This window comes from Lipophrys pholis (assembly GCF_963383615.2).
Source record: "Lipophrys pholis genome assembly, chromosome: 7".
In the NCBI taxonomy this organism is placed as follows: Eukaryota; Metazoa; Chordata; class Actinopteri; order Blenniiformes; family Blenniidae; genus Lipophrys; species Lipophrys pholis.
The window spans coordinates 25,782,201-25,806,149 of record NC_137638.1 but is presented as its reverse complement, the minus strand read 5'-3'; the positions used below and the strand labels follow the sequence as shown (position 1 = coordinate 25,806,149).

Below are 23,949 nucleotides of genomic sequence, written 5' to 3'. Positions count from 1 at the left end.
AGTCATCCAGGGAGAATTGATCTGCTAAATTGAAGTGGCCTCTTCTTCCAAAACAACCCCCCTGAGAGAGAGAGCGAGAGCGAGAGAAGCAGTGTGATCTCTCAGCCATGTGAACTAGTTTAAGGAGATTCCCGTGCAGGCCCAGAGGAGCTGGCCGGATGCAAAGTGGAGAGAGTGACACTGAAGCTGTGATTAATAACTCCTCCACAACAACTGGCTTCACATGAAGAGGATGCAAAGCCATGGCACAGTGCTCAAGGCCAATGCTGTGCTCCTGAGGTCCACCGGGGAGCACAGGAGGCTGATCCAACAGAGATATTTGCATCTTTAAGTGCATCATTACATGCTGAATGGGCTCCTTTTTTATTCCACATCGACCCCGCTTCAAGGGCCTGAAACGAGCTGGTCAATATTTTCTCGGGGAGGCTTTCTAGCGCCTCGTCTTCACTTAGGAGCTGATTCTACGGAGCACTCTGTCGTCTCATAAACCCTACAGCCATCTCGGTGTGTCACACATTGCTTTTAAAAGCCGGTCCTGTATTGCACGGCGTTCTCCCGCTCTAACCTGTTGCCACTACAGTTGCAAGGAAAAACCCGTTTCCTGTGTGCGTGAGGCTGAGAGCGCTGCGCCTACAGAGCCCATTGTATGCAGCGCGCAGGCGGGAGAATACAAATTAGGAGCAAAAGTGGAAGTGGTGTGTCTGTGCTAGAAAGCAGACGTGACAGTTCCCTCCACTCAGATTTCCATGTCGGCGGAAGCGAGGAAAGGGAGCCGCTGTTCGATTGGTTTCTCCCCCGATGCTAATGCCTGTAGCGTTTAGCATTTGTTTTTCCCCGTGGTAACGTGGCACAATGTAGGCGGGGACGGACTCACGAAGAGTGACACCCAGGGATGTTGCCTGGATCTGGCCGCCTTTATTCTCCGACTCCTCCTGTCCCATTCAGGGCTGACTTGGTCATGTGGTGCTAACTGGCTGTTAATTGCCGGCCTACACACAGTTCTTTCTCCACATGGAGAAACCAGCTCCTTCAAGGGAAACCGGCCTAATGAGATTATCTATCGGAGCATGGGCTTGTCTAGACACCTCAATACACAACCCCCCTGCCCCCCGCCCCCACCTACAAACACACACTCACACACACACACACACACACCACTCCCTGTGGAGCATGCAGACTTTGGGGGAATGCCCCCAGGTAAAAGTTACCTGCAGAAGGAATTCATGTTATCATCACACCATTATAGGTTTACTGAGTTTCCCCTCCCACTTTCATTTATCTGTCAACAACATCAAAAGTTTGTGAAACTGTAAATGTGATCATGCATAAGTTTTATTTGACACAGATTCAAATCAATGAGTCAAGTTAATAATTAAATGTTGGCCTATAGTTTTCACTTTCCTCCAAAAGGGATCAAATGTTGCAGAAAACGAGGGTTTGCTGGTCGCACACTCTACAGAACATCATCCCTTCTAAATGGGCCCTCCACTGCATTTCTCTCAGATGTGTTAAATGAATCTTACCAGGCATTTACTACGTTGCACAAACACACTAAATGGCAATCTCATGTGTGTGTGTGTGTGTGTGTGTGTGTGTGTGTGTGTGTGTGTGTGTGTGTGTGTGTGTGTGTGTGTGTGAGAGAGAGAGAGAGGGAGAGAGTTGTGGACATTTATACAGACTCTGGTGTCGCTGCAAAATCTGATCTGCAGTTATATTCATCCATGTTTGTTTTAAAGTCTCCTTGCAGTTCATAAAGATGCATTTCCTCCATCCCCCTTCCTGTGGGGACGGTATCAAGGCTCTGTTAAGTCTCTTTGATTTCCAGCACCCTCCAATCACAGCGGGACACCGACTCATCATTGTGCCACTTCAAAGTCAGGCAATGGCTCTCTTGGCCCCACCTACCGCAGGGCTCTCCTTAAAAGTCATGGTCACCTCGTCCTGCAGGACTTAAGCATCCCTCAACAATCTGCAGCAGCACGGCCGACTGACCTCCTGACTTCCCGAGCGCCGGGATTTTACCAACACATGAGGCAGGACACTGAGGAGGCGAAGCAGAGCTGAAGACACACTTTGGATTTCCCTGAGACTTGGATTGTATTTTGACCCTTCATGCAAAAGCATTTTGAGCTTTACTTGTGCTGCTACTGGACCTGAAGAATGCAGTCTATCAGAGGTGGGCACACACCGGCTTTCTTCAGATTTAAACTCGCATTTTTAACAACTTTTGATTCAGTTTCCCCTCAATGTTTTTAATCAATTTTGCATGTTATTTTTTTTTCTTCTTTTTTTTCCCTGCGTTTCACTTTATCCCGGGGACATTATTACTTTCAGCAAAGTAACATTTCATTTTCTTTCAGACTTGAAGTCCAACTTCAGTGGCCCTCCTTCCTCCTCCACGCCTGCCGGCCCTGATGCGTATCTGCAGAGCAACATCAGGATGAACCTGGAAGACCCTGAACTCTGGAAGACCTTCCATGAAATAGGAACGGAGATGATTATCACTAAATCGGGCAGGTAAAGGACACAAACGGTTTTGTGTTTTCTTGGATGCAATGTTTTGGGGTAACTTTTGCTGTGTTTTGTCATTTCTTTCCCACTCTTACAGGAGAATGTTCCCACACTGTAAAGTGAATATTTCCGGCCTTATTCCGTGTGCCAAATATATCTTATTGGTTGACATGGTTCCTGAGGACGGATTCAGATACAAGGTAAAGCCCAAACATTGAAATCAGGCAGGAACAATATTTGCTTTTGTCCTCAAGAAGCTTCCATTTACTTTTAGTTCAGTCACTTATTTATCAAAATGGATGTAGGTATTCCCAAGTACCCCAGACAAAACACCCCCTCTTTATCACCCCCCCTCTCCTAACAGTGTACATCAAAGGGCGCTATCTCTTCCTGTTTTTCTATCCCCTGCTGGGAACCCACTGTACTACCCCCCCGTCTCAGTGGGTGGTGGTGGCAGGCCATCACACTCTCCCCTGCAGTGGGCAGGGAAGAACATGAAGATTCTTCTGTAAATCACTCCGCTCTGCGACAGACTGACTGTGTGTCTCCTTCCTACAGTGGAATAAAGAGAAGTGGGAGGTGGCAGGAAAAGCGGAGCCTCAGCCGCCTTGCAGGACTTACCTCCACCCAGACTCTCCAGCCCCGGGGAGCCACTGGATGAAGCAGTCCGTCTCCTTCCTCAAGCTCAAGCTCACCAACAATACGCTCGACCAGCATGGACACGTAAGTGGGAACACTCCAAAAAAAAAGGGGGGGGATATAAAGAAAGTTTACATTTACATACTGAATGTTTCTGACCTGAGTACAAGCTTTCAAATTTATGTCCCCCGCCCTCCCCCTCCGTCTGCAGATCATTTTGCACTCAATGCATCGCTACCACCCGCGCTTCCACATCGTCCAGGCAGACGACCTCTTCAGCGTCCGCTGGAGTGTTTTTCAGACCTTTACATTTCCTGAGACGTCCTTCACTGCAGTCACGGCGTACCAGAACACCAAGGTCTGCTTCTGTCACTTCAAACTAACACAGGAACCAGCAGTGAGTGGCGACCGAGCTGATCTAACCTCCCTTCTCCTGTAGATCACCAAGCTGAAGATCGACCACAACCCATTCGCCAAAGGTTTCCGGGATGAGGGAACTAATAAGAAAAGGTAGGTGGACAGTTTTTTTTTTACTCAGTAAAAAGGTCAAATTCATGCAAAAGGAGAGGAGGAGGTTCATGATGCAGGAGGAAGAGGGAATTTTATGTAAATGCTGAAAGAAGAGACTGATTTACTTTTTAAATCTCATTTGTTTTTGTGGAACTTTGTATTGAGCAATCAAGGTACTGATTGTACAATTGTGGTAATACGCTCCGTGTTCTTTTGCAGGCGTGCAAACAAGAGCCCGGCATGCCTTGAAAAAAGAAGCAAAACTTCAGACATTCTGGACAAAGACTCGGAGGACGACCGACCATCAGGTACTCCTGTCAGACCTGTCACTCTGCAGCTATTCCTGCTTGTCTTGTACCCGGAACCTCATCTGACCATTTGCATCCTCTCAGAGTTCTGCGCCTCGTCGTACGAGGATTTTGAGGGGGAGGAAGTGGAGCTCCCCAAAAAGAAGGTTGCGGGCGCCATTAAAGAGGAGCGTTACTCCCCGTGGGGCGCTGAGCGGGAGAACAATGTGGCGACCAGCTCTCCTGCCGGCGCAGACACCAGAGAACTCTACAACACGGAGCAGCTGGTGCCCACTCCAGCTTCTTACCACCCGTACAAGTGAGTGCTGGTACAATTCCGCCTGCAGTGATTCACTCAGTGTGTTTCCTTGACGAGGATGATGACGGTCTTCTTTTTACTGGCCAGGTTCCATGAGTACGGGAAGTCTCCGTCTCCTTCCTCCAGCATCGGCAGTAACGCCAGCGGCTCGGGACGCAGCAGCTTCGAGTCGAGGGCTCCGGACGTCGCCACCGTCCCCGATCACGAGTCGTCAAAGCTCCGCACGCACGAGATCGGTCCTCCCCACTGCGGCCCCCAGGGCCTCCCCGGGCCGCAGGAATACAGCGGCGTGCTCAACATGTCCATGGCCCAGAGTGGGAAGCCGGGGGTCATCGGCCACCACATCTATGGCCCCTACAGCTCAGAGCAGCACCTGGGCCAGTGGAGCGGCCCCGGCCCGGCCCAGTATCCCCCTCCTCCCCACCTGACTGCCGACTACACCACGCAAGCCGTGCACCATGGGTATCACCATGGCAACGTGGCTGAGTGGAGCCAGTATCCACTATTTTCTTACTCGTGCTGGTGATCTGCAGCGTTGACTGAGAGGAAGGTCGCTGCTGCTGCTGCTGCTGCTGCTGCTGCTGCTGCTGCTGCTGCTGCTGCTGCGGCGGCGGCGGCGGCGGCTGCTGCTGCTGCTGCTGCTGCTGCTGCTGCTGCTGCTGCTGCTGCTGCTGCTGCTGCTGCTGCTGCTGCTGCTGCTGCGGCTGCTGCGGCTGCGGCGGCGGCTGCTGCTGTAACATGTGCTCACACATCTGGTGCGGCGCTCACAGCTGTGAGATTGCATGTCCCAGCGAGGCTGAAGGCCAGATGCTAAAAGCAGGAATGAAAAATGGAAAGTGGGAGAATAAAGGTAAAAGTAAAAGGGGTTGCCTGTTGCTGTCTTCTGTTCAGACCAGGAGGATTTATTGTGCTGAGTGCAGCTGATGTGTGGAACTCCAGGCTGAGCGATTGTCATGATTTTTGTTTATTTATTTGGTATTTTCTGCGCCACGCACCCAGTTGTACATATCATTTTTGTAAAAAAAAAAAAAAAAACCCCAAGACGAATAAAGTGTGCACCGTATTTCTGTTTTCAAGCTGTGATGTGAACTGTGAATAAATCCATAAAGGAGAATGGTTTGACATCGTGATACCCCTTTTTTCTTTCACATTCAAGATTTAAATTCACCGACTTACGATCGTAACACACAATGCTCAGTCCTTTTCTATTTTGGTTATCCAGAAAACTTTCACAACAAACATTTAGTTTAATATATATATACTCTCAGAATATATATACGTATATATATTCTGAGAGTCGAGCTGAACTGCCACATAAATAAAAGCAGCAGAATTGCTGATTCAGCCCAGCTCATGAACAGATATTTTATACGTTTAAATTGATGTTTTCCGTTAGAGATTTTCATCTGCATTCCGCGGGTTTGCTGAATGAATAAGTGTATTGTGGAACTGTCTGGGCCAGCGGGAGCACATCTGCATTGCTTTGCACCTGGCCGGCCCTGATAAGCAGAACACCCCATTGGAGGTGTTTGTTTGTATTTCCTCTTTGTTGATCTAATGAGAAGTACGCCGTCGTTTCGACAGGCCCAGCATGCATTAAAGACCGAGCATTACTGTGACTCGGGGCTCACCTGCTGAGGTTTACCCACCGGCACATAAAGCATCACACAGCCCCTCGTTCCTCATGTCAATGACCCTTAAAAAGCATGAAAACGGGGGGCTGTTGGCTCCTTTTCACGGCTGAAAAACACAGACCGGGCTCATCGCCTCCACCATGAGTGGATATGAGCTGCTAATGACTGTTGTAAATCCAGCAGGGAGGAGGAGGAGGAGGAGGAGGAGGAGGAGGAGGAGGATGGGGAAGTGGGGGGAAGAGAGGAAGTCATCACCCAGGAACAGACTGAGTGTGGTGAGATAGGTATTTTATATTATTGCCATTTATTATCTTGCAGTCTTTACTCAACTTCAGACTTCAGTTCAATTTAAACAGGATGAGAAATGATCGCTCTTTAAAGATCTACTCTGCTGGGTAAGAAGGTCATACAGACGGGGCTCAAATTATAGATTCTCCCCGGAGCTGACCAGCTGAATGATCTCAGGAAATCATCCCGCCTGACATGACGGTGATTTTTGTTTGGGCTTTCAAGCTCCCGATGGACTTGATTCTCATTAGAAGAAATTAAATGTTGAAAATATTTGCTGAAGCACAATTTACAAAATAAAGCAATTGACTATTTGACTTAAAATGTTTTAAAAATAAAACGTGGTCTCGTGTGTGCATGTCGGGTATTGGTCATTAGTAGTTCAGTGCAGAGAATTTTCTTTCTATACCTTCTTTTACAACGAGAGTACTAAAGGGCGATGGAGCCTCATCACATCTGTATCTCTAAGCGCAATTTCTCTGTAGGTTTCTTATGGCGGTACTATTGTGTACCTGTAGAATTGTTTTGTGTACCTGGAGAATTCTTCTCTCTCCACAAATACAACACCACACTTACAAAGTCTCAACTTCTTAATTACAGGAGCACAAACCCTGTTTTACACAGATTAAAATACTGATATTCTTCCTCCAATTGTTGCAGTAAATCTGGTGAAAAACATATTTGCGCTCCTGTATCGATGTGAAGTTCTTTCACGCGAGCCACAGATTGTTTTCTTCATCTACAGATCACACATCGCGGCTCTCAGCTGAGATATCTGGTGAAAAAGTCCTGTGCGTTCGGTCAATGGAGAAAAAGGCGGTACTTATCTGAGATTGACAGATTTCACAGCCAATGAGAGGAGAGGGATTACTGTCCCAAAGCCAGTGTGGTGTTGGATTTGTGGAGAGAAAAGAATACTACAGGTACACAAAGCAATTCTACAGGTACACAAGTCGCGGTACGCAATTACAAATTCACTAGTACACAAACCTTTTTCACCAATAATACCTCCATAGTTTCAGTTCATTCACAAAATCTTCGCCAACAACCTCCAATCACTGTAGTTAAAATACTCTTTTGGTATATGATCGTCCAAATCACTGAAGTAATAATAAAGATGAATAATATGCAGGTACAATAAGGAATGGCTATGAAATATGGGAAGTTTGGTGTTTTTCATTATCAGCTCTACAGTGAAGGATTTAGAAAATAAAAATGGTCCAAACCATCAAGAGAGTCAACATGAGGGCTGAAACTCTCATCACACAAAGAAAAGACTTAGAAAAAATATAAATGAATGCAAAAATCGTTGAGTTACAATGGATTTCAACATATTTCTTAAATTACTTCATATATTTACAAACAGTATAAATGTACTTTTTCCTATAACTTCTTACTAAATTGTTTCTCTTTTTGTTATGTAAAATGTTTGTTGTTTACAGATTATTGTAGGATTTAAAATCACATACTTAAATGTTTTTAATAAAATGTTTTAGTTTTAAAACTCGTAAGAAAGTCCAAAGCGAGGTTACCATCGCAAAGGTCCACGGACAACTCGTCCACTAAACTGCAACCATGGACAAGTCGTCCATGACTACTTTTTTCAGCATTAATGATTTGAAGGATTTAAAAGTATATTTGACATATTTGGGTTAGGGTTAGGCTAGTTTAGGTTAGTTAGTGTAGGTGTGAGGGAGGTGTGACAAGCTAAATTTGAACAATTCTCAAGAGAAACAAAGCAAAATGATATTATACTAAGTATATATGGAGGTATACTAGATATATGGAATATATAGAAAATATCAATAAGAAATAACCACGTAAAAGCACATTGTACAGGATTTATCTTTTCCCAAAAAAATCTGAAATCCATTTTAAAATGGCTCCAAAATACTGCATTACCTTCACAAAGCAAACATTTATTTGAGATTTGTCTTTATTTTTAGTAATAAAAGTACGCGTGAGTAAAAAAAAAAAAAAGTTTAAAATGAGGGCTGTTTCTTGCAGTTATCAAGAATATATCTCTCTGTATTCTTTGTTTGTTTGTTTTTGTCTGGATACAATTAAAAGTGAGCCCAGCTCACGGCCAAACATTCTGCAAAACGTGTCAAAGAGGAAGTCAGTCTTTAAATGTTAAATTCTTTATAAGTGTCTTTGTAATACAAAGAGCAGGAGTTGCAAAAAAGACGGAGGTGAATTATTCCGAGGGGCAACCGGAGCAGAATAAACATTGTTTTGTGTAGAAACACAGGGATGCTAAACGTGTAGTACGGCCTGTGTGCGTGCTGGCTCTCGAGACGCGCGGGAGGCGGCTGCGATTCAAAGGCAGAGCTGCTTTAATGTCTCGGTCACCTGGTGGGAGGAGGAAACAAACATTTCCAGGGAGGAGAAGAATATCCACGACACAAAGGGAAGGAGTCCAGCTCTGCCATCCACAGGTGACTTCTCTTTGTCCCTCATCGATCTCAATCGGCCTCCGCCTCTGCCGCACAGCTGGAGGAGCGAGAATTAAAAAAAAACAACAAAAAAAACACACCACTTAAGGCTTTTCCAGAACTTTCCACATTGCGCGTGCGCAGACCCCGTTGCACGCGGACGGCGAAAAGTGCCAAACTTCAATCGATAAACACACCGTTAAATGAAGTCGTAAATGTCATTAAATGTGTCATAAAGTCACCCGATCGATTGGGTAACCAATCACATCAAGTCAATGCAGATTGGGCCACAGACGATGGAGCTGGTGAATAAATCTTACAATAGGTGGCGCTATATGTTAAAGTCTGCTCTGCTCTTACAGTAAAACTCCAGACTTAACAGGTGTATACTTTATTTAATTAAACTTTATTTGCAACAGACAAAAACTAAGGGGAAGACTCGGTCCTGCTCGCTAAACAACTCAGTGGTGAAATAATTTTAAGATTCTCAAACATCCACCGAAGGTCTTAACACTTTTTTTATTTACAAAGGCCTGTGCCTCTTTTTCTGATTTTATATGATTTTATTTTTTGTTCTTTTTTTCTTCAGTTTTAGCCCTTTGAGAATTATTTGTAAAGTGCGTTAAAAAATAAAATGCATTACTATTAATATCTGTCACCATTACCAACTCCCTAGAAAGTGCCTGCAAACTCTTCAGACCAAAGCAATGGATTTGACAAGTTGCAAGTCGACAGATAAAATAAATTCATAAAGTAGTGCAACACCTCTTCATAATTAAAATTATTATTACATGCTTTTTTTTTTAAAATACATAAAATATACTGGTATTTTGATCAATTGATGAAACATTTATGTCTTTCCAATTTTAATACATTTTTATTTAAGTAATCTGTGCCTGACAACCTTCCAGGCACAGATGTCATCAACCCACGTCTTTGTCGGAGATGCTGAGTTTCCACTGCATCAAAATCTGATGCGTCCATATATTACCATACCCTATATTTGAAACCAACATGACACGCTAAATAACATAAACATACTTCAGTCATTAAAGCAATGTATTGTTTCTGGCTGCTAACAAATCTCTCTAGCTGGTCATTTTTTTTATTAACATTTTAATGCCAAAAGTTCCTTTTGGACCTGGGTAATGTATTACTGGACCAGCATGGACATAGATTGTTGTTTTTGTTTACCGTCATATTCACCTATAAATCTGTTACTTCTATATTTTCACAGGCTCTGACCTCACCGTCACGCAACAGGCGTAAAAGTATAGTCACTGCCGGACACAGGGGATCATTGAGAATGCCTTCAGTAAATCACTGTGGAGGGTCCGATTGAGTTTAATGCTGAAAGTATGAATTGGTCTTCACTTCCCCAACTCCTCGGGGTTTAATCAGCAATAGCAGCACAACGATGGCAACGGCGGGCCTTTTAATGGCGCCGATAATGGTCTCGCAAAGAGCACGAGATCGACCTGCACTGAGATGTTTGGTGAACGCTGGCTGTCTTTGTTAAGTGCATGACATATGTCTTAAGTGTTCCTCGGGGTGGCATTACAGCCTGACAGTCGAAAGACCGCAACACAAACACAACTCATTGTTGACCCTGGATGTCCAGAGCTGGTGTCAGCAGATCCTATAGCAGACAAGATGCTGGGGGCTGGCACAATAGTGTGAAAGAAGAGGGGGCGGGGGTGGGGGCGCACTCACTCAGAGTCGGTGGGGGGTAACAGATGCAGATGAAACAGCCACAGAGGAAAGCAGCAGTCAGCCTTCATAAAGCTGATGGGAGTCTACGGCCAAATGGAGAGGAACTAGTGGAGACTGGGTGGAATAAAAAAAGGCACGAGGCAGCGAAACCACCAGCGTCAGGAGTTCAAACAGGGAGACAACCAGCTGTGAGGACTTTATACTTATGGAACTGAGCCGAATTAAATTAAAGGGTAACCACAACACAAGCTCAGTTTGGGCCAAAAAGGAGCAAGCAGTTAAAAAATAAATAAATAAAAACATTAACGTGCATGAAGAAGAGTTCAGATACATTCCCTGTGACATTAAACCAAAGATTTATGTTAAACTAACTTTGCAGAGCACTGCATTGGCTCAGAAACCGGAAACTCTTCAAACTTTGTCCATGCAAGTCGGAGGTGTTGCCACCATCTTTCCAAGAAATGTTCAAACTGCTGCCATGTCTTGATCCAACATAAAGTCTGACTGGAAGATCAAGCTCCAAATTCTGGTGGAAAAATACCAAGTCCTTTATTGCATTGGCCGACAAGCGGTAAACTCAGAGCTTATGAACGGCCATAAATACTGCCGTTAAAACCCCAAATCACATCCCGCCATGCACACAACAAACACTGTATGTGCCTTTGTTTTTAATGGAAGTTATAAATTAATCTTGCATATGTGGTTTCACAAGATTTCCAATAAATTGCTTTCTTCCAATTGTCCAACTTCTCAAATGACTTTGTACCTGTAAAACCATTAGATTAAAAACATAAATTAAAGAAGCAGAGTGGTGACGGTGTCATCTCACATATTTTCTATCTAAATCAATCGGTTACCAAACAGCTCCATGGAGCAACGCTTTGGATTTTAAATAAGTTTAACCATAACCAGTTACGGTGCTTAAAGACGCAGTAACGGTTTGGATTTCAGGACACAGACATCAGGACTTCATGGCGACACAGCGCGAGTCGGGTTTACAACCTGAAGCTCGTTATTCACGTACCAACATGGGTCAGTTCTGTCTTTTCACAAAGTTATGATAACAGAGGCACAGTACCGAAGACTCACCTCCGTCTAAACACACAGAAATACATAAACCTACAGGCTCAGAAAGTAACCACAGTAAAGGCACAATGATTACATTTTTCAAATCTGATTTGATGATTTTTTTTTTTTTTTTTCAGCAGTTTGAGTGCAATATGAAATCCAGTTTAACTCCTGGCAAAAAAATCAAAAGCTGCTCAGTTTGACAAGGGGACAAAAATAAACAGCGACGACAGGCTGTGAGGCTCAACTAGATGAAAATCAGTCAAAAGTAGAAGTTCATGAGGTGAGAAAGTCTCGGGGGAACAAACACAGGCGGCTAAATATACTTCAAAGTACAGGGGTATTGCATAGCCTTTAATGCTTTATGTCATTTGATTTGAGTATAGAAAAGTTGTGTTAAACTGCAGAAGCAGCGACAGTGTCAGGAGATAATGAAGGACGAGCTCAGATAGTGGTGTTCGCTTTTCAACCGGCAGGAGCTTCTGTCAAACGTTCTTCGGCGGTTTGTCTGACCTGTTCCATGTCCCCTGGATGAACCACACTAACGTCATGCTGGTTTGATCTGAATCAAGCCAGACGAGCGTGAGCACCCCCGAAAAGATCAGTTCTGAGTAGTAACAGGAAGTGTGGAAATGTCCTGAATGATCGTTCGGTTCAGAGGCACTCAAAGTGGTCAACATGCAAAAAACAAAAACAAGACACAATGCCGCTGGAAGCAATGCCACAAAGAAAAGTGCAGCGAACTCGGCGTGCTCAATGAGAAAAGTGCGTGACAGTCTTCAGTTTGACGCAGCGGCTTCAGTCCTCGCTGGACTCCTCCGACTCGTCCATGTCCACTTCTTCCCAGGACGCCTTGGTGCGCTGCTCCCAGCTCCTCGCCTGAGCGATGACGGCAGGAGACACCAGCACCACGCAGGCCGCCAGCCCGGAAACCCGATCCTTAAACTCCGTCCCATTCTCCCACTCGTCTGCGTTGGTGTTGTACACGTGAACGTACTTCATCCTGTTGCCTTTGTCGTGCGAGCGTCCTCCCAAGATGTAGATACGACTGCCGAGCACGGCCACACCGGGCTCGCCGTGCCCGGCGGGCAGAGGAGTCACTAAAGACCACGAGTTGGCTGCGGGGTCGAAGCAGCCCACCTGATTAGAAAAATAAATTAAAAATAAAGTAAATGAATTACGTTCCACACTTTAGAGGATCTGTTGGAATAGTCCTAACTTCTGCCAGAGGATGACGGTCTGCCGCACGCAGAAATCAATTTGACTTGCTCAGAGAGTCAAACCCTCGGGCCTTTTCAGCTCACACCAGCATTCATTGAAAAGTTAAGCAGGGCTGGACTCAGTAAACACTGGATTATTATTAGATTTTAAACACAGAAAAGAGTACAGTGAGAGAGAATTTTAAAATAATATCACAATGAGTGTTTCAATTACATTTACATACATACTTTTTTTCCTAAATACTATATATATATATATGTATACACATCTTATGTGCTGGATAAATACATATCAAAGATTTAATTTAAAAAAGATATATTGAAAACTATTTAAAAAAAACTAAATAGAATGGTTGCTAATCGAATGAATGTTAAAACAGTTTTGCTTTAATATTTCCTCCTTTGCTTCAGTCCATTGACACACGAGGACAGTTTGTTTACATACATTTCTATTTACTTGTTTTTTGCATTCCTGCTGTGCTCTGAAGAAGGCATCCGGAACTCTCCAGTAATAAGAAATGTGTTATAATAGTGTCATTAGCTAGTCATTGCACCTTTTTTAGTTTTTTATATGAGAAGCCCTTCTGGTAGCAGTTGGGATTAATACCCTGATAGCTCACACTCAAAGTTAAAACTTAACCCGACTAAAGGGGATATGTGTTACAGTAAGGTACTGGACCGGAGAGAAGAATAGAGAAACTGAGAAATAGCATTTTTCTAGGAAGATAAATTAACCCACAGCTTTTTAAAAATGTACGTCCTCCTCAAAGTTTCCATCAGAAGTTCCACTCCTAATGAAAACTTTGAAAAACAACAGGAAACTTTTAAAACGGTTTATCGGCCTCCCATCACACTGCCTCCATTCTCCAACAACAGACAGCAGTGTTCACTCGTGATGTCGTACCTTCAGGACATCCCGGCGGTATCCACGCTCATCATTACTTCCCCCTATGACGTAGACGCGTCCGTTCACCGCCGCCATGCCATGCCATGCCCGCCCCACTGGTCCCTCTGCACACTCCGTCCACTGATTGGCTGCGGGGTCGAAGCAGTAGGTCTCTTTCAGGTACGCCATGCCTCGGCGCCCGCATGTGATGTACATCTTGCCATCCACCACTGCTCCAGCATGAGCATACACCTGGAGAAACGGTCAGGTTGGTGTTAAAGGGAAGCGTGAAAAACCAGAAAGACCCACACACGAGTCTGTAGCACCACCATGTGGACAGAGCCTGTATCACATGGATTTGTCCCTTCACGCTTCAACCCCCATATGTCCTACCTCTCTCTTCAGAGGCGACACAAACTCCCATGTGTTGGTGTGAGGGTCGTAGCGCTCCACTGAGTCCAGCTCACTGCTGTAGTCCCGCCCGCCGATGGCATAAATGTGGTTGCCCACAACACAGACACAGTGGTCAGCATGCTGCTGCTGCAGGGGCTGGATCAGGCACCAGCTGTTGCAGCGAGGATCGTACCTGGAAAGAGCAGAAAAAGACGAGGAACATCAAACCTCGCCGTTTTAATATGAGCTCAGCTGAAAGGAAACTAATGCAATCAGTCGGAATGGTGGGAGACGGGCTTCTCCGCGGGGGGGAGGGCTGAGTGAAGGGAAATAACACATTACCTATTAAAGCAGGATCACTGAAAGCGTACACCCCCAGAATCACTAATAGCTTTTGCTCCTGAACCATTTACACTTAAACACTGAGTAAAATTGCAATACTATGGAGCCACAGCGCAGCCACTGCTGCGACGATATACACACTACTGCTTTAGTTACAATATCTCACCAAATGCATTAAGACCCCATCGACAACATGCAACCACTCCCACACAACATTATACTTCTTTACAAACTACCTTCATTCAGCCCGTATATTTTTACACTTTGTTCCTTCCTGACTTGGACACGTAGTTATTACCTCCCTCACAGCGAACATATCAACAGTTCACGTCTATGGGTTTCCTCCAATCGTGTGATTTACTCTCACAGTCCAAAGACAACGTGTGTGTAAAATTGTGACTCCCCGTTGACTGTAAGGTGTGTGTAGGTGCGTGTATCAGTGTTGTGCGGTTGTGTGTCCATTTTCTGTTGTCATGTTGAAATTTACTGTGTGGAAACGGACACAATTATTTGTGTAATAAAAAAGATGAAATGTCATCGTATACTATTATACAGTAACTCCAATGTTTGTTTCAATGTTTGACAATTGACCATTTCTCTTATTGCCAAACACAAAGAAATACCCCAAAAAACTAATGTTTCCATCTATCTTTAAGATGATTGGGGAGCTGTTCTGGGCCTTTGATCATATTACATTATCATCTGCACATGAAGCTTATTAGTAGATTGTTGTTTTTTTTCTTGGTCTTTTCAATTGACTTCACTTATATAAACATTTTACTGCATCGGCAGTCTTAATGCACTCCACACGACCCTGCACGTTCACCCACATAAACTTTCCCACACTCGTGGCTACAGTGATCCTGTCACACCACTGGGAACATTTTGGGGTTCAGTATTTGGGACAACGCGAGGATCAGACGGCCAACTCTGGGATGGGAAGGCGAGCCGCTCTGGGAACTGAGCCACAGTCAGAAAAGAAAGAAAGCAGAGTTTCATAATCCCTTTGGGGAAATTCCTTCTCTGCATTTAGCACATCTTATTCATAAGAAACCTTCAGGAGCTGGTTGACTAACTTTTAGGACAAAAATATATCTTCAGACTGCAATAATGAAAAAATATTTTGTTTGAGTATATAAGTCATTTTTTTTTTGTTTTTTTTGCTGTGGACATTTGACTGAGTGTAACTATACAGCATACAAACCATCTGATTCATAACTAATTCACCTTGAGTGTGACATGCCACGGTATGATTAAAATGACTTTTGGAGTTAAACTGTCCCAAATAGTGACACCCCAAACAAAAACAACTAAGTCTCAGCTATAAAACCGACACAAGCAAAGGGGGCTGTTTAATTACTCCAAAAGTGTTTCCATGACAACGAGGCAAACTCCATCTGCTGATATAGATCATGTGGTACAAAGCAAAGCCCAAGAATAGCAACTGCCCAGACACTGCTGGAAGGCTGCTTTCTGGACTCCATGTTTACATAGTCAGGCATTCAAAACAAGCCACCTTTGTCTTTTCCATGAGAACAACTGATAACATCAGGAATGTCAGAAGGGTAGAAGTTTTCACTATTTACAGACAACCGCCAAAACACATATTTACAGGTATTCAGTTCTCCTATTAACCTTAAACACGTGTTTTTGGACTGTGTGATGGAATTGGAGTATTTGGAGAAAAGCCATGGACACACAGGGAAATCATGCAATTGTAAATAATAAACATCTGTTTATTGTCCATTACAAAGTGAAGTAAATGTAAAAATGAGTCAAGAATTAAGTGGAAGAATGGATAGAGTTCTTGCATAAGAAGGTCCCTGGTTAGAGTCTTGGGTTTCACTTCAAAAAATGTGTTTGATGTTCACTGGTGACGTTAAATTAAGCGCGATGGGATGCGATCAAAGGCGACGAACAACGTAGGATAAACTATTTGTTGGGCTCTTACCTCCAGCAGCGGGTCTCTGCTCGAAATCCACTGGTGTTTTTGTCCCCCCCAATAAGATAAATAAAGTTGTTGAGCACGGCGATGCCCTGGTTGGACATGCGGGGAGTGCTCGCCGCACTGATTGTCCTCCACTCACCCCAGCTCGGGTGGAAAACCTGAAACAGGTGCTCGCTGTCCGCGAAGGAGGTGGAGAACATCCCGCCGAAGCCCAGGATGCAGCTGAAGGTGGAGCGCGGCTGGGTGAGGGGATTCTGCAGGACGGGTTGCCACACCTCCTGCTCGTGGTAGCGAAGAGCAGCCGAGACGGCGTCCTTCAGCGGACACTGGTTCAGTCTGCCGTACAGTCTCTGCAACACCGTCCTCTCAATGAGGCAAAAACGCACGGCGCCGAGCATCTTCAGATTGTCCTTTGGGTAAAAAAAAAGACAGTTAACTGCGGTCTGAGCGGATAAAACCAACGGTGAGTGCAACTTAATAGAAGAGGAACAAAACGCAGACGCACCTTCGCACTGACCTGCAAGTAGACCTGGTCAGTCTCCACCTGCTCAGGACTGTAGTGATAGTGAAGTGCCGCCTCGTACACCTCGTTCTCGCAGCTCACTTGCAGCTCGTTGCTGCTCAGCACTTTGAAGACTTCGTCTTCGGGGAGCTGCCGGTACACATCAGTCCGAGACAAAGTCTGAATGTTCCTGAGCATGTAGGAGTTCACCCTGGCGTTAAGCTGCTGCAGTCCGTACAGATCGGCCAGTTTGTGCACCTCTAAAATGTTGCTTTCGTCCAGCCAGGAGAAGAGGAAATCGCAGCAAAAGCCAATGACTTTCTCCAGCTGGACGGCGAAAAGAAAAATCAGGCTGAACAAAAACTGCACAACAAATTGCACTTGCGAGCAGACGAGCGACTGACGGCTCACCTGTACCAGTGTGGCAGCGATCAGGACTTCCTGCACACACTCCAGGTCCAGCTCAATCTCTGAGGTGTAGATATAGTCCAGTATTTTCTTCATGGCACTGTAAGTTACTCCATGAATCGGAATCTCCTTCTGCTGAGTCTCCCGAAGGCCTCCAGCAAACATGCCCCTGATGAGACGCGGTATTATATATTATATATCAGCATGTCATTGTTGGCTTGATCCATTAACAAGATACTGATGCACCATGCAAACCCTGCACAACAAACACAAAGTAAACATGGATAACACTTTATTATAGCTGTTTGATTGATAAGAAATATTGGAATCATGTCTGATCGTTCTATATGTTAACCGAACACCAGTTTGTAGAACAAAGTTAAGAGAACGACATGACTCCATAACATTACGAACAGCAATAACCCTGAGTGAACAACACAAACATGGCTCCTTTAAGTGGGATACATTTGGTACCACTTTTGTCCTTGAACTTGATTTGTTAAAAGCAAGAAATAAGGCAAGTGTCAGGATTTGAATGGGTTTGCTAAGAGCCCGATTGTGATGGCTGACGACGAGATCAGAGCATCTCCAATCCCTGCGGCTCTTGCAGGATGTTTCCTGTCTGCTGTGGTCAGTACTAGAACATTATTAGTTCAACATGCGATAGAAGATAATGCATTGTAATAAATTACGATTTGACTTTTGATAAAGAGAGAAACACTTGTGCTATTAGATTTATGCTTCCAAACATCAGTGCTCTTTCTCTTCTTTACTAAGCACAGCTGCAGCGTTTCTTCTTTAATTATATGCACATGTGCAGTTCCCACCAGCTTGGAGAAGAGCAGTTTGTTGACTTTGTTGGTGTTTGTTATTTCCCCCCTAATTTTCTGTGTTTTTGTGCTTCAGACTTCTGGCCTGTTGCCACCATGTATGATGTAAAGTTGAAATACGATTATATACAATCTGTTGTCCACCTCCATCTGATTGACAAAATATGTTGACAAGCAGAGAATGAATTCATAATGCATGGAAACACATAATCCACTGCAGTTTAGTCACTTCTGCTATATGTGCTTTGTTAATGCTGATATTGTGACGACGATAAATCTGCGATACATTGTGTGGCCTTCTTCAGCGTCTATCAAAATTGTTCCAACAAAGGAAGAGTAGTGAACTGGCTGCAGGGTTCTGGGTGACCAGGGCTCATTAACATAAATGAGGACCGACGTCTGGCCCACATGGTCCGATCCAACAGACGAGCTGCTGGAGCTCAAACTGCTGCTCAGTTCATGCAGGCACTGATAGGAGGATCTCCGAATACATCTCTGCTTGATGGGTACGACAAGCAGAAGCGTGACGTGGACACAATACTAGGCTCGGTCATAAACTGTCTGTAATATAAACAAAAGATTCAAAATGTGAAGTTGAAGTTTGTTTACTGCAGCAGGCGTTAAGCTCCCAAGGCAGAAATGTGTTACTTTCATTATTAATGCCATGATGTGAAGGTGTAAAAGAATTTTAGAAAAAAAGTTGTGTGGTAACCAAGACTTTATTGAGACGAGATGATCAGACATAAATAACAACAAGTAACGGCAAAAGAAAATTTTCAAGTTAAATAAAAAAATGTAATGTATTGACCCTGGTCAAAAAACCTCCATGGGACTTCAACCATTGTGGGACTTAGTGAGTCCACATTGTTATTCCTTTCAGCCGCAGGAATGAATCATGTCCAGCTGCATATAGTAAAAGCTTATCTGTAAAAGGTTCGCCAAAGCTGCGTCTTTAGCCAGTTGTAGCTTTACAGTGGGATTATGGGGCAACTTACCAACAGCAGAGCTCAAGAATTTACAGACACAAAGAAGACAAGCAGAAAATCCTTTCCCACCTCTGCGCAGTTGGGCTACCATCCCACCAACGTGCACCGTAAAGTCGTGTATTGACTCCCCAGTTCGTCACGCTCAGTGATATCCGAGTGTGAATATCTATCCGTGACCTACTTAATGTTTGCGAAAGGTTTACTTGAGTCATAACGTCAGCGGGCAAGTAAACACCGGCAGAAAAGTTGAGCCACGGTGACGCTGTAGAGTCGTAAGAATGTGACTTGTTTGGCAAGTTGTTTGCTTTTAAAGCAGAACGGAATGATTAATAGAAGTGGCTTTGCATGTTAAATCGATCACAGTTCCTGCAGGTGAAACAGCTACGGCGTGTGCTGCTGAGCACAGGTGTGTCAGTGAATTCCTCCTCACATCACACCACTGGGATTAAACAAGTCTGCATTAGATAGTTACACAGCGTGCAATGAGGACCAGGTGTTATCAGTGTTGTCGCACTGTTACTGCAACCTAGAACAGTTATTCACATTGCGAAGTTATTACATAATTACTCAACACCTCGAGTGAATGGTGGCACTGTTTGCAAGAAGCAAGCAACTGCTAGAAAGTCATCAGAAGTCATGTGGTGGATATACTAGATAATAACAGGTGACTGAGCACCACAGACATTGGGTGAACTCGCTGAAAATATTTTAATTATGTATTATATCGGAGCCTAACCGGTCGGACAGTGTGTGAAGCTTTCGGTTGTTGACTTTGCCTTTCTGGCAGTGCATTCACTCGTTTTTGTTTATTCAATAATTGTGTAATCTTGTGTCTGGCAGTGAGGAACAAGTTGAAGTTTTCCATTTTAATTGAATTGGTTCAAAAACTTGACGCATCATCGCACTGCTCCAATTAGAATAACTAATGTAAATTTAGTCGAGGACAACGATGGTGTCGTCAGTTTTTTCTCCACTATTTTAGGTATGCATCCAACCCGGCCCTTGATCGTGTCAGGCGTGGTTTGTTATGGTTCCACTTCCCGTGCGTCGTATCATGTTGTCCTCTTCTTCATTGTTACAGCGTGTTTGATGTTTTGCAAAATTGTGTCTCAACTTATTTCTAGATCTAGGTTTGACCCTTGTCTGCTTCGTTAGACCTTAGTTGCGGATTGCCAGATTAACAGCACACCAAGGTCTGATTGATTATTAACCTCATTTGACTCCCAAATGATGGCGATAGTTTATAAAGGGCTGCTACCTTTTACAGGTGGTCGCCACAGCAAGCTATTGCAACCGTCTGTTTTTTTTATGCAGGACGCTAATTAAAACAAAGGTTCCCCATATTCGAGATCAAGGCTCGATCTGATGCACAAACTAACAGACGTGAAAAGATATTGTCATTTTCAGAGGTTTGTAAGATTATTTGGGCTGAACAGGGCTGCAGTGATATGCAATCAAAGAATTTCCCCTAGGGATTAATAAAGTAATTCTGATTCTGAATTTAGGTTTGAGTCCGGTCCGAGCCGTTCTGTGTGGAGGGATGAGTGATATGACCTTAATAAAAATGCCTTTTGTAAACTTTATAATCTACATCTGCAGCTCAGTTTTCACATGACAGAATCCAAAAAACATGACATCCTTAATAATCATATGACAATGACAACCAGCTGTCTGACATACAACAGAATGAACTTTGTTCAAAACTACGCTCCAAGCATGTGCAATGTCTGCTTCTCAGAAGGACCAGAACAACCATGTAAATACCATTAAATTTCTGCTTTAGTGTGTAGAAATGCAAACCTCTTACAGAGATAGTAGCCTGGAGGCGCCTATAGGAATTTGTTCATGCTATGCATGTAGATACTGCCTGTAAACAGACTGCTTTGAATACTTTTGGTTTGATTACTAGGTTTGGACTGGTAACTTGTGTTTCTTCAAATAAAGGGCTCAGAAATAAACTACATAAACAGAGATAGCATGCAGTAAATACTGAGACACAAAACAAAAAAAACATTTCATCCTCCTGTTTTTATTCTTCATTTCGAGTCATTTCTGCATTTATGACACCTTTGTCCTTCAACTGTGATCATTTGCACTACTTTTATGTCTTTAGCGGGCATTTATGTCTACTTGGGAGTGAAATTTCGTGTTAATTTACTTGTTGATTATGAATCTTCTATCTCGCACACGGGGGGGGGGGGTGCAGAAAGAATAGCGACAAGGCCAGCTTCAGTGAGCCATACCTGAAGTAATCACACGACGCTGCCAGCAGTATGCGGTGTGCTTGGATGGATCGACCCTCCACCACCAGCACCACGTCGAAGAGGATGCCGCTCTGCCGGAGCGCCAGCAGGCCGTCCAGCAGGCTGCGGAAGTGGGCTGAGCTCCGGTAGGTCTGTCGGCCCGGGCGGCCTGAGGAGCCGGCGCGTCCTCCCATTGGGCTCAGCGCCCCGTTGTCAGCCATGGCGACACACTCAGGCTTCATTGTTGATTTTATTTCTATTATGTCTGTCCAGCTCCGACATGCTCCACGGCGCCGCTCACATACTTTAACAGCAAAAAGTTTGAGTCGCGTACGAAGGGAGGGAGCGGCTAGCGGCTAAAAGAGGGTGGTGACGCCTGTTGGAAACGTCGCTGCCAGATTTGCAGAGTCCTACCCGGGATTCACTCAATCTTACGAGCGAATGCAGAGCCGTGTGACGATGTATTAACCAACACGGTGCGTGTGATTTATCGTCTACCAGCTGCCATTCCGCCGCGAACCTGAACTGACTTTAGATACGAGCTTAGCGAGCTACCAGCTGGTTAGCCTGCTAGCTGATGTAACGGACTATAAATACAGAGAGCTGCACACTAAAAACAACCCAAACAAACTAAGCGCTGTAAAAAATTACTTCACTGGGGGGGGGGATAAACAAACCGTTTTACGGTGTCGTGTGAGCTGCTGTGACATTAAATCCGCCGTGACTCGCAGAGCGACATTAGATTTAGTGACAGATCAAAACAAGTCTGTTTACTTTTTGGTTTCTGACGGAGAAGTCACACGTGATTGGTGGATAACGTCGTATTGTCCCGCCCACTTTCCGAACTTCAGCCAATCAGGTGTTTTCGTTAACCTAACGGAGATTTCAACTTCCTGGAATAATTAGACTAAAGTAATTTATAATATGTATGAATTGTGATTATGTTTTATTTCATTATTCGTTCAGTTCGCTTGCTTGTTTAATTAAACAGTTTCCAGATGTAAAAAAAAAAATAAAATAAGTCTGAGATTGTGACTCTATTTGCCAGACACAAGAGGAGGCTGTTCTCCTCTCCTGTGCTGCAACTAGAAAAGCCTCAGACTAGTAATACTCCTCATTATATCTACAAAATACATGAAACTTTGGTGCGTTTAAAGAAACAAATAGTGCAGTTTTTAGATTTTATAATTCTTATTAGTTTGTTACTGTTTATTTTTACTATCAGGCTTCTTAACCCAGAAAAGAAAATGTAAACGATTATTAGGAATTAATTTCTAAACATTACCTATTTATTTCCTTACAATTTTTAAATTAGTTTACTTTTTATTGTAACATTTCCAATTTTACATTATACCATTTCAATATTTAAACTGATAACATTCTGTCGACAGTGACTCATAGTTGTTTGTGGGATAAATATCCATCCATCCATCTTCTATACCACTTTATCCTGTGCAGGGGCACGGGGCACTGGAACCAATCCCAGCTTTACAATGCGAATGGGCAGAGTACCGCAAGATATGTTGCCAGTCCATCACAGGGCAAACACAGACACAGACAATCATACACATGTACATTCACACCTGGTGAACCTAATTAATCTCACATGCATGTTTTTAGACTGTGGGGGAAAACCGGACACACTGGCCAGTATTTGAACCCAGACCCTTTCACATTGTGGCTAACTGCTGCGCCACCACGGGGCCCCTGGGATAAATATCGATTTATTATGGATCCTCTTTATGAAATAATCCTTTTGTATTTAACCCATCCTGGTCATAAGTTACCTCAACTTCACATACAAGGATCACTGAACTGCCACAAAGTGATGCCAAGGGAGCAACCAGGGGTCAAGGGCCTTTCTCTGGGACTCTCAGTGGTAAATGGTCAGCAGTGTGATTTGAATCTGCAAACCTCTGAACACAAGCTCACCTCTCCAAGCACTGTATATTGTACACTTCTATGCCACATTCACCTTTTAACTTGATGATGAGGGAAGGCTGGGTATGTACTTGACAGGTCATCAGTCCATTACAGGTGGAAAAAAACCCCCAGACAGTCAGAGGATAACACACGTATACACACACACACACACACACACACACACACACACACACACACACACACACACACACACACACACACACACACACACACACACACACACACACACACACACACACACACACACACACACACACACACACACACACACACACACACACAGGTAATTTGAGAATCATTGATTGATAAATACTTTTTGGGTTGTATATGTTAAAAACCAGAGAAAAACCCACACAACACAGAAAGGCCCAAAACTCAGGCTACCCTTTGGACAGTCCACATTTGTTAGAATTAGAATTTCTCATTATTAACTTTTGAAGCACACCTCAGTGTATAACGAAGCAAAACAAAGCTCTCAATATGTTGATGATTGATGCCATGCGAGAATACTAATCACTGATCTGTTGAGGGAATTGGTATAAAAATACATAATGTGTGTTAGACCCTGGTGAATATTGATGGGTCCCTCTGTGTGGAGGCAGGATCCATAGGGAGTGTGGAGCTCTGCTGGCTTCAGGGTGTTATTTATTTCTAATTTGAGATTGCTCTTTTGGTTTTTTGCCTTGTCTGTCAAAGCACTTTGTAAACGGTATTTTGAAAGAGGCCATATAACTGAAGCTATTTATACCTCCACCTCGACTGCAGTTCGTGATGTATGTTTTATTTTATTGCATTTTTGGTGGCTCCAGTTATTGCGCTGACTGAAAATCCTCTTATTGCACC

General features: G+C 43.9%; 2 protein-coding genes across 6 annotated transcripts; one reads left to right on the top strand and one right to left on the bottom strand.

Moving 5' to 3' along the window:
• Nucleotides 1–1,187: 1,187 nt before the first annotated feature.
• Nucleotides 1,188–4,792, top strand: tbx16 (T-box transcription factor 16; the record flags this gene model as incomplete). Its single annotated transcript, XM_080466584.1, has 9 exons — nt 1,188–1,197; nt 2,361–2,517; nt 2,609–2,711; nt 3,070–3,234; nt 3,362–3,508; nt 3,590–3,660; nt 3,880–3,968; nt 4,053–4,266; nt 4,354–4,792. The coding sequence occupies 9 exons, from the start codon at nt 1,188–1,190 to the stop codon at nt 4,790–4,792; spliced, it is 1,395 nt and encodes a 464-aa protein (XP_080322710.1).
• A 6,070-nt stretch (nt 4,793–10,862) lies between these two features.
• Nucleotides 10,863–21,962, bottom strand: klhl22 (kelch-like family member 22). 5 transcript variants are annotated; one of them, XM_080467175.1, is made up of 7 exons: nt 21,163–21,962; nt 17,107–17,272; nt 16,699–17,022; nt 16,197–16,603; nt 13,904–14,096; nt 13,529–13,762; nt 10,863–12,544 (listed from the first exon to the last, which is right to left on the bottom strand). In XM_080467175.1, the coding sequence occupies exons 1-7, from the start codon at nt 21,402–21,404 to the stop codon at nt 12,203–12,205; spliced, it is 1,908 nt and encodes a 635-aa protein (XP_080323301.1). In that variant the 5' UTR covers nt 21,405–21,962; the 3' UTR covers nt 10,863–12,202. The 5 variants fall into 5 exon arrangements, with proteins under 5 accessions (XP_080323301.1, XP_080323302.1, XP_080323300.1 ...); XM_080467176.1 differs by having other exon boundaries at nt 16,711–17,022; nt 21,163–21,960; XM_080467174.1 differs by having other exon boundaries at nt 17,113–17,272; nt 21,163–21,924.
• Nucleotides 21,963–23,949: the final 1,987 nt, after the last annotated feature.